Below are 9,834 nucleotides of genomic sequence, written 5' to 3'. Positions count from 1 at the left end.
GGAGAAGACTGGGTGGCTTGGCTCAGTCCATCATGCTGTTGGGGATCTGGGCCGACTGCCCAGCATCGCTGGGGTATATAGGTGGAGACTGAAGTCCCATCCACTTTTGCTAGATAAAAATCCTCCAGTGCTTGCAGAGCATGGCTGATATCCACCTGTCCCAGTGTTGGACCATTTTCTGGGGTTGTGTCAGTGGAAACCGCAGTCCCATCCACCGATATCAGCTCAAGCTGCAGTTGTGAGGTGACGATCGCATTCTCTACCCGAAAACTCCTGCGGAGTGGATTGTTGTGTGCAGAGGCCAGTAGCATTCTGCCCTGTTAGCGCTTCAGCGCTCACGACATCCACTCTTGCTAACTGCTGGGGAGGGAAGACAACGACCTTTGTCGTCCCTTCTCCCCCTAGATCCTGATCTGCTGCTCGGGAGTGACCACCACCTCCTCACCCTGGGCCTCCAGAGCTGCCACAGGTGTGGGGCAGAGGTCTTGGATCCTCTGTCCGGTTGCTAGTGCTTCAGCTGGGTTGGTGTCATCATTCTGGGGTACTGTCTGCTGTTGGGATGCCCTTTCTCTGGTAATGTCTCCCAGGTGCCACGAATCCTTGTTGGGGAGGGGGAATGGCTGCTCCCCCTCCCTGCCTCTCTGAAATCCACTGGGGAAGAAGAACCACTCCGAAACTGCCACTAGTGTGGAGCAGGGGTCTGCAGTATTCTGTCCTGCTGCCAGTACTTCTGCTGGGGGTTCACTAGGTGGTTCCTCCTCTACAGAAAAGTCAATGAAATCCCCAGTTTCCTCCACTGTGGCTGAGTGTTAGGGAGGGAAGATGACAACCTCCTCTCCCTTCTCCCCCTGGATCTTTATCTGCTGCTCAGGAGTGACCACCACCTCCTCACCCTGGGCCTCCAGAACTGTCGCAGGTGTGGGGCAGAGGTCTTGGACCCTCTGTCCAGTTGCTAGTGCTTCAGCTGGGTTGGTGTCATCATTCTGGGGTGGCGTCTGCTGCTGGGACTCCCTTTCTCTGGTAATGTCTCCCAGGTGCCACGAATCCTTGTTGGGGAGGGGGAATGGCTGCTCCCCCTCCCTGCCTCTCTGAAATCCACTGGGGAAGAAGAACCACTCCAAAACTGCCACGAGTATGGAGCAGGGGTCTGCAGTATTCTGTCCTGCTGCCAGTACTTCTGCTGGGGGTTCACTAGGTGGCTCCTCCTCTACAGAAAAGTCAATGAAACCACCTTGGCCCTCTGAAACTGCCACGAGAGTGGTGCAGGGGTCTGCAGTACTCTGTCCTGCTGCCAGTACTTCTGCTGGGGGTTCACTAGGTGGTTCCTCCTCTACAGAAAAGTCAATGAAACCACCTTGGCCCTCTGAAACTGCCACGAGAGTGGAGCAGGGGTCTGCAGTATTCTGTCCTGCTGCCAGTACTTCTGCTGGGGGTTCACTAGGTGGTTCCTCCTCTACAGAAAAGTCAATGAAACCACCTTGGCCCTCTGAAACTGCCACGAGAGTGGAGCAGGGGTCTGCAGTATTCTGTCCTGCTGCCAGTACTTCTGCTGGGGGTTCACTAGGTGGTTCCTCCTCTACAGAAAAGTCAATGAAACCACCTTGGCCCTCCGAAACTGCCACGAGTGTGGAGCAGGGGTCTGCAGTATTCTGTCCTGCTGCCAGTACTTCTGCTGGGGGTTCACTAGGTGGTTCCTCCTCTACAGAAAAGTCAATGAAACCACCTTGGCCCTCCGAAACTGCCACAAGTGTGGAGCAGGGGTCTGCAGTATTCTGTCCTGCTGCCAGTACTTCTGCTGGGGGTTCACTAGGTGGTTCCTCCTCTACAGAAAAGTCAATGAAACCACCTTGGCCCTCTGAAACTGCCACGAGAGTGGAGCAGGGGTCTGCAGTGCTCTGTCCTGCTGCCAGTACTTCTGATGGGGGTTCACTAGGTGGTTCCTCCTCTACAGAAAAGTCAATGAAACCACCTTGGCCCTCCGAAACTGCCACGAGAGTGGAGCAGGGGTCTGCGGTATTCTGTCCTGCTGCCAGTACTTCTGCTGGGGGTTCACTAGGTGGTTCCTCCTCTACAGAAAAGTCAATGAAACCACCTTGGCCCTCCGAAACTGCCACAAGTGTGGAGCAGGGGTCTGCGGTATTCTGTCCTGCTGCCAGTACTTCTGCTGGGGGTTCACTAGGTGGTTCCTTCTCTACAGAAAAGTCAATGAAACCACCTTGGCCCTCTGAAACTGCCACGAGTGTGGAGCAGGGGTCTGCGGTATTCTGTCCTGCTGCCAGTACTTCTGCTGGGGGTTCACTAGGTGGTTCCTCCTCTACAGAAAAGTCAATGAAATCCCCAGTCTCTGGAATTGCTAAAAGTCCCAGGCATGGGCTGGTGGCCCTTGGGGCCCCGTGCCAAATCGCTTTCTAATTCTGCCTTTTCCCTCTTTTCAGATTCAATATGTAGAGCATGCAGGAAGTGCAAACCAAACACAGCAACTGCCTACATCTCTCCCTTACTGAACCCAAAACTTTTGAGACTAAAATCTGAGGAAAGAGCAGAGACTCCATGCCAAGTCCAGAAAGGGTGCCCGCCTTCAAGTCCTCCTAGACACCAGAAACCTTTGCAGCCTTACTCTTCCTATACAATGTATGCAACATTTTTTTTCTCCCCCAGCACAAGCAACAAAACCCCACAAAAAAACAGGTCTGCTTCAGTTGAGATTTTAGCACAAATCCCGGACGAGCCCCCAATGTTAGGCTTTTCGTCTATAGCTATTAAAGGTTCTTACGGTAAAACCAAGGAAGCTTAGACTTCTGTAAGTGTATCAATGCTTTACTAACCAGGAAAGGTGCACATACAACTGTAGGATACACAATACAACACAACTTGTAGCTTACAAAAATATGCCTACAAATATAAGCATGTACAATATTTCCGTATTAACCACTTACAGACCGGACCATTTTGCTGGTCAAAGACCAGACCATTTTTTGCGATTCGACACTGCGTCGCTTTAACTGACAACTGCGCGGTCGTGCGACGTGGCTCCCAAACAAAATTGACGTCCTTTTTTCCCCCCACAAATAGAGCTTTATTTTGGTGGTATTTGATCACCTCCTGCGGTTTTTATTTTTTGCGCTATAAACAAAAATAGAGCGACAATTTTGAAAAAAACGCATTATTTTTTACTTTTTGTTATGATAAATATCCCCAAAAATATATAAAAAAACATTTTTTTCCCTCAGTTTAGGCCGATACGTATTCTTCTACATATTTTTGGTAAAAAAAAATCGCAATAAGCGATTATTGATTGGTTTGCGCAAAAGTTTACAAAATAGGGGATAGTTTTATGGCATTTTTATTAATAATTTTTTATTATTATTTTTTTACTAGTAATGGCGGCGATCAGCGATTTTTATTGTGACTGCGACATTGTGGCGGACACATCGGACATTTTTGACACATTTTTGGGACCATTGTCATTTATACAGCAATCAGTTCTATACAAATGCACTGATTCCTGTGTAAATGACACTGGCAGTGAAGGGGTTAACCAGTGGGTGGCAGTGTAGGAGTTAAGTGTTCCTAGGGGGCGTGTTACTAACTGTGGGGGGGGTTGGGCTTCAATTTAGTGAACACTGATCTCTGCTCCAATCACATGGAGCAGAGATCAGCGACACTAGTTGCTAGGCAGAATGGAGAAATGCTGTTTACAACGGCATTTCTTCATTCGGCCGCATCGTGAGACGATGGCGGGTATGCCCGCAGCGATCGGGTCCCGCGACCGGACTCACGGGGGTCCCGATCAGCGCGGGAGCGCTCCCGATGGCAGGGCGGCAAATTTAAAGGGACGTACAGGTACGCCCATTTGCCTGCCCGTGCCATTCTGCCGACGTACATCGGCGTGCGCCGGTCGGCAAGTGGTTAAGTAAACTAAACGGTTACTCAACTTAGGGTTTAAGATGTAATGTCCTTCATGGTTCCTTGCTCAGTCCAACTCAAAAATGTCTCCAAAACTCTGCGGCTCCTGGTACCCACGTCTTTTTATTTTTTTCTCATTGTCCTTCCAAACGCATCTCTTTTCCCCGAAAATGTCTCTTTCAAAAGCTAAATCGCCTCCCCCTAACTCCTGCTTACATCACATCCTGCCGACAACTTCCTGTCTCAGCTCCAAGACCTATCCAACTGGTTTATTTACATATCAATGGAGGGGGGGAGCCTCTGTAAATATACGCTCTTGCGAAACCTAACTCTATATATTATTGCAATAAAATCACTATACAAATGGCCATAGCAACACAGGAATTCCCCCCCCCCTCCCTTCCTCACAGCTAATCCACATAGACTTGTACATCAGATAATAGGTTGCTCCCAAGGCAGAATAGAATATTGGGATACAGCCACACCTCAAACGATCTAGAAAAGAGTCTACAACAGTATATGAGACTAATACATTATATATATATATATATATTCCAGTGTGATTGTACAGTGAGTCTAATTAGTGCAGATCAGACTGGGGTTCTCGGTCACCCTGTGCCCCTAATAGACACAGGGTGACTTACACATACAGATGAGATTCCAGTGCTGGGTTCCACAAGCCTCCCACCCAAATTGACTCCCGTCACGCCCCTCGTCACTGTCACTCCTATAGAAGACAGTTCTCATTGTTTCCTCACTCTCTAAGGTCCATGAATAAAGAAATGATCTGGTAGGAGATCAGAGGACCCATTTACTAGTTACCTTGAGGGGGGAATTGTAAGATCCTCAGAGACAAAGCTGCCCTGATGTGGGCGGAGTCCTGGTTTAGGGGAACCAATCAGCTCATGTCTAGTAATAATAAGCCAAATGGTCCGGGGCTGAAGTGGTTAAACAATTCTACTTATAATTTGTCCTAAGTCACAACCTTTATATATTTACCTTATAACAGAATTATCATTAGGTCAGTAGATACTAAAATTGTAATCGTATCTGTGGCCTGGAATATAATATGTATAATTTGAATGACTTTTGAATGATCCTAAGAGACAAAGCTGCCTGATGTGGGCGGAGTCCTGGTTTAGGGGAACCAATCAGCTGATGTCTAGTAATAATCTTTGTATTTCTATTTTAGTAGATGGACGGGAGATGAGGAAAACCTCAGAGGATTGTCTCACTTTGTCTCCAGACTGTAAAGTAGAAGATGAGGACATCACACAGTATAGTCCAGGAGAAAACCCGACTACCTCAAATGTCCATCCGGCACCACACAGTGTAGATGGACCATCGTATTCCTCTTATCCCGAGGAACCTCAGACTGTGCGGGACGGTGCCGGACCATCGTATTCCTCTTATCCCGAGGAACCTCAGACTGTGCGGGACGGTGCCGGACCATCGTATTCCTCTTATCCCGAGGAACCTCAGACTGTGCGGGACGGTGCCGTCCTTCCAACAGATAAGAAGTTTCCCTGTACTGAGTGCGGGAAGAGTTTCCGTTTCAAATCCGGTCTTAATGAGCATAAAAGATCTCACACGGGAGAGAAGCCACATTCCTGCCCTGAGTGCGGGAAATGTTTTTCAAAGAAGTCCAATCTTTCCATTCATCAGAGATCTCACACGGGGGAGAAGCCGTATTCCTGTTCTGAGTGCGGGAAATGTTTTTCAGTGAAGTCCTTTCTTTACAATCATCAGAGATCTCACACGGGAGAGAAGCCGTATCCTTGTCCAGTGTGCGGGAAATCTTTTTCAAATAAGTGGTACCTTTCCATACATCAGAGATCGCACACGGGAGAGAAGCCGTTTTCCTGTCCCGAGTGCGGGAAAAGTTTTTCGGATAAGTCCAATCTTTACAATCATCGGAGATTGCACACGGGGGAGAAGCTGTATTCCTGTTCTGATTGCGAGAAATGTTTTATACAAAAATCAGACCTTGTCACACATCAGAGATCTCACACCGGGGAGAAGCCGTTTTCTTGTTCTGAGTGTGGGAAAAGTTTTTCGAAGAAATCCAGCCTCAGCAGACACCAAAGGTCTCACACGGGTGAGAAGCCGTATTCCTGTCCTGAGTGTGGGAAATGTTTTTCAAAGAAGTCCAATCTCTCCATACATGTGAGGTCTCACACGGGGGAGAAGCCATTTTCTTGCGCTGAGTGCGGGAAACGTTTTTCGGATAAGTCCTTTCTTAATAATCATCAGAGATTGCACACAGGTGAGAAGGCACATACCTGCCCTGTGTGCGGGAAATTGTTTTCAAAGAAGTCCTATCTTACAACACATCAGCGGTCTCACACGGGGGAGAAGCCGTTTCCCTGTCCAGAGTGCGGGAAATGTTTTTCAGATAAGTCCAATCTTTACAAACATCAGAGATTGCACACGGGGGAGAAGTAACTTTCCTGTCCTGAGTGCGGGAAATGTTAAAAAAATCACAACTTGTCACACATCAGAGATCTCATACCGGGGAGAAGCCGTATTCCTGTCCTGAGTGAGGGAAATGTTCCTCACTGAAGTCCTGTCTTTCTGTACATCAGGGGGTCCCACACAACCCTGGAGGTGTATTAGTGAGTGCGGGAAATGTCTTGTATATGAATGTTGCTGGACATGTGGGGAAGAAGCACCCCCTGATATACACCTCAGATATACTCCATGGCTGATCTTCATCATGGAAGAAACAGTTGATAAGGAGATCAGAGATCACCAAAGACATGGATGAAGTGTTGTACCGTGTCGGCCATTGATAGCAGGAGAAAAATAAAAATGGAGTCATTACCTCTCATTGGCTGAGTACATTTTGTGGTGTAAACTTTTGCAAGAGGTCTGTTTTCGCAAGTCGTCTTTCAGGACAAAACGCGTTAACCCCGCCACTTAAAAGGTGGTCGCCTAGGCCTTTTAAAATTAAACTGGAGTCTTTACCTTCTCATTGGCTGAGTACATTTTGTGGTATGGAGCCTTAGAGGTCTATCATCTTGCAAGAGGTCTGTTTTCTCAAGTCGTCTTTCAGGACAAAACGCGTAAACCCCACCACTTAAAAGGTGGTCCTCTAGGCCTTTTAAAATTAAACTGGAGTCATTACCTCTCATTGGCTGAGTACATTTTGTGGTATGGAGACTTAGAGGTCTATTATTCTCTTGCAAGAGGTCTGTTTTCTCAAGTCGTCTTCCAGGACGAAACGCGTTAACACTACTGCTTAAAAGGCTGCCCTCTAGGGCTTTTAAAATAAAAAATTTAGTCATTACCTCTCATTAGCTGAGTACATTTTGTGGTGTAAAAAAACACGTAGAGGTCTAGATAAATGTGACAAGCGTTGCTCCACAAATTCTGGCTGTATTTTAATTAACTTCCTATGATCGGTCACTCCATATAGTGGCCATAAAGTGGTATTCCACTATTTTTCCTGACTTAGGCCTTTCAGGAAAAAGCCCACATTATGGCCACTAGGTGGAGCTGACGATTCTAGAAAATCACTGTGGCAAATAAATGAAGGCCAGAATTTATCAAGGGCCTCTTCCCTACAACCCTGGCCGGTGGTTATCGAAAATCTGGAAGCTTTCTTTAATAATAGGATGCTGACCCCCACCGGCATGAATGGTTATGAGGTACATAGTACCTGAAGGTACCACAAGCCGAATGACAGATCCCCGAGCCGTTATCAGATCTACAAAGAAAGGGAGGAGATAGTGGAGACGTTGCCCTGTGGCCATATTTGGGCAGTGGTTTTACTGCCGTCCCCGTGAGGTCAGCAGGTTCTAGAGATGTGGCGGGTGCAAGAACCAGCTGCTTCCTTTTAAACATTTGTGACAATGGGAAGGGGTGGTAGAACTATCGCTTCTATATGCAGTATTTTGTACGACTCAAACTGAAGGGGGCCTGAAAATCCAATGTTCGGTTCGAAATGCTCACCCCTACTTTATAAAAACGAAACAAGGAGGTCATCCATAGAGGTCAGTGTAGTGGTCCCCTACATTGGTGATCAATGGGAGAAGGACCTCCTTATATCAGTGGTTAGTGTAGTTGTCTCTTACATTGGTGACCAATGGGAGAAGAACCTCCTTATATCAGTGGTCAGTGTAGTGGTCCCTTACATTGGTGACCAATGGGAGAAGAACCTCCTTATATCAGTAGTCAGTGTAGCAGTCCCTTACATTGGTGATCAATGGGAGAAGGACCCCCTTATATCAGTGGTCAGTGTAGCGGTCCCTTACATTGGTGATCAATGGGAGAAGGACCCCTTTATATCAGTGGTCAGTGTAGTGGTCCCTTACATTGGTGATCAATGGGAGAAGGACCCCCTTATATCAGTGGTCAGTGTAGCGGTCCCTTACATTGGTGACCAATGGGAGAAGAACCTCCTTATATCAGTGGTCAGTGTAGTGGTCTCTTACATTGGTGACCAATGGGAGAAGAACCTCCTTATATCAGTGGTCAGTGTAGTGGTCCCTTACATTGGTGACCAATGGGAGAAGAACCTCCTTATATCAGTGGTCAGTGTAGTAGTCCCTTACATTGGTGACCAATGGGAGAAGAACCTCCTTATATCAGTGGTCAGTGTAGTAGTCCCTTACATTGGTGACCAATGGGAGAAGAACCTCCTTATATCAGTGGTCAGTGTAGTGGTCCCTTACTTTGGTGACCAATGTGAGAAGGACCTCCTTATGTCAGTGTAATGATACCTTACATTGGTGACCAATGGGAGAAAGACCCCCCCTTATATCAGTGGTCAGTCTAGTGGTCCCTTACATTGGGGACTGTCACGGAACTGCTTCCTCCAATCTGGACCTTCAGATACCAGATATTACAGCCACATGTTGTAACCAAGAACCAGGTGAGACTAGCTCAGTTACAAACCTGCAACATGGAACGTTTTATTTGAACAAGCTCACACCAAATATACACCACAGGAGGACATTCCCCCCTCCTGATCATATTACCCTAACGATACAAACTGTACCCAGAAACATAATTACAACAACTGACGTACTATAAACATTACCTTAAAGGGGTTGTAAACCTTTGTGTTTTTTCACCTTAGTTGAAAAAACACCTGGCAGTCACCGGCCCCCCCAGCGCCCCCGTTTTACTTACCTGAGCCCCTTCATTTCCTCGGCGGGGACGCGCTGTCCCTTTTTCCAGGGGGTCCCGACTCTTAAATTGGATAGATTGATAGCAGTGCAGCCATTGGCTCCCCCTGCTGTCAATCAGATCCAGTGACGTGGGTGCCGGCGGAGGCAAATGCTGGACTCGGGCGCGTGCCCACAAGGTAACCCCCTCGGGAAAGCGCTTCTCCTAGGGGGTTATCTGATGTGGGGAGGAGCCGCCGGGGGACCCCAGAAGAGGAGGATCCGGACCACTCCTTTACAATCACTTTAATTGGCCACCTGGATGACTAGACTATTCGGCCCCTACAACAGTGAACACAAAGGACACATCATCATAAGGTGTTCCAATTAGCAATACAAACAGTGATCTCCCCCTCCTCAGCCTAGTAGGCAACAGACTATAGCAGGGGACAGGGCCGTCTTTAATATTGATTGGACCCTGGGCAAAACTTTTCTAGGGCCCCCCCCCCACAATGCAGTTTCACTCTCCACCTGCTCTGAGACATACAATAAATAGCAGCTAGACTCAAAATCAGTTTACTGAATCAGATCAGGCAGCGATTGCGATTGGTTGCCAGAGGTTACAGTGTATCATTACCGCTCACTGACTGGTTGCTAGAGGTTACAGTGTATCATTACCACTCACTGACTGGTTGCTAGAGGTTACAGTGTATCATTACCACTCACTGACTGGTTGCTAGAGGTTACAGCACACATTACGGCTCACTGATTAGTTACTAGAGGTTACAGCACACGATTTCTGCTTGTTGATTGGTTG

The 9,834-nt window shown here is 47.6% G+C and overlaps 1 protein-coding gene across 1 annotated transcript in view; it reads left to right on the top strand.

The window, feature by feature from the left end:
* LOC143955431 (uncharacterized) overlaps window positions 1-6,736 on the top strand; it is a 74,092-nt gene extending 67,356 nt beyond the window's left edge. Inside the window, 1 exon segment of the mRNA XM_077465479.1 lies at window positions 5,011-6,736. Coding sequence (XP_077321605.1) covers window positions 5,011-6,381 — 1,371 coding nt within the window. The 3' untranslated portion in view covers window positions 6,382-6,736.
* The last annotated feature ends 3,098 nt before the right edge of the window (window positions 6,737-9,834 follow it).

This window comes from Lithobates pipiens, unplaced genomic scaffold (genome assembly GCF_037356315.1).
Source record: "Lithobates pipiens isolate NorthernLeopardFrog02 unplaced genomic scaffold, aLitPip1_a1.2 Scaffold_35, whole genome shotgun sequence".
Lineage (NCBI taxonomy): Eukaryota > Metazoa > Chordata > Amphibia > Anura > Ranidae > Lithobates > Lithobates pipiens.
Note: the sequence above shows the minus strand (reverse complement) of the source record. Positions and strands in the feature narration are given on the sequence as shown.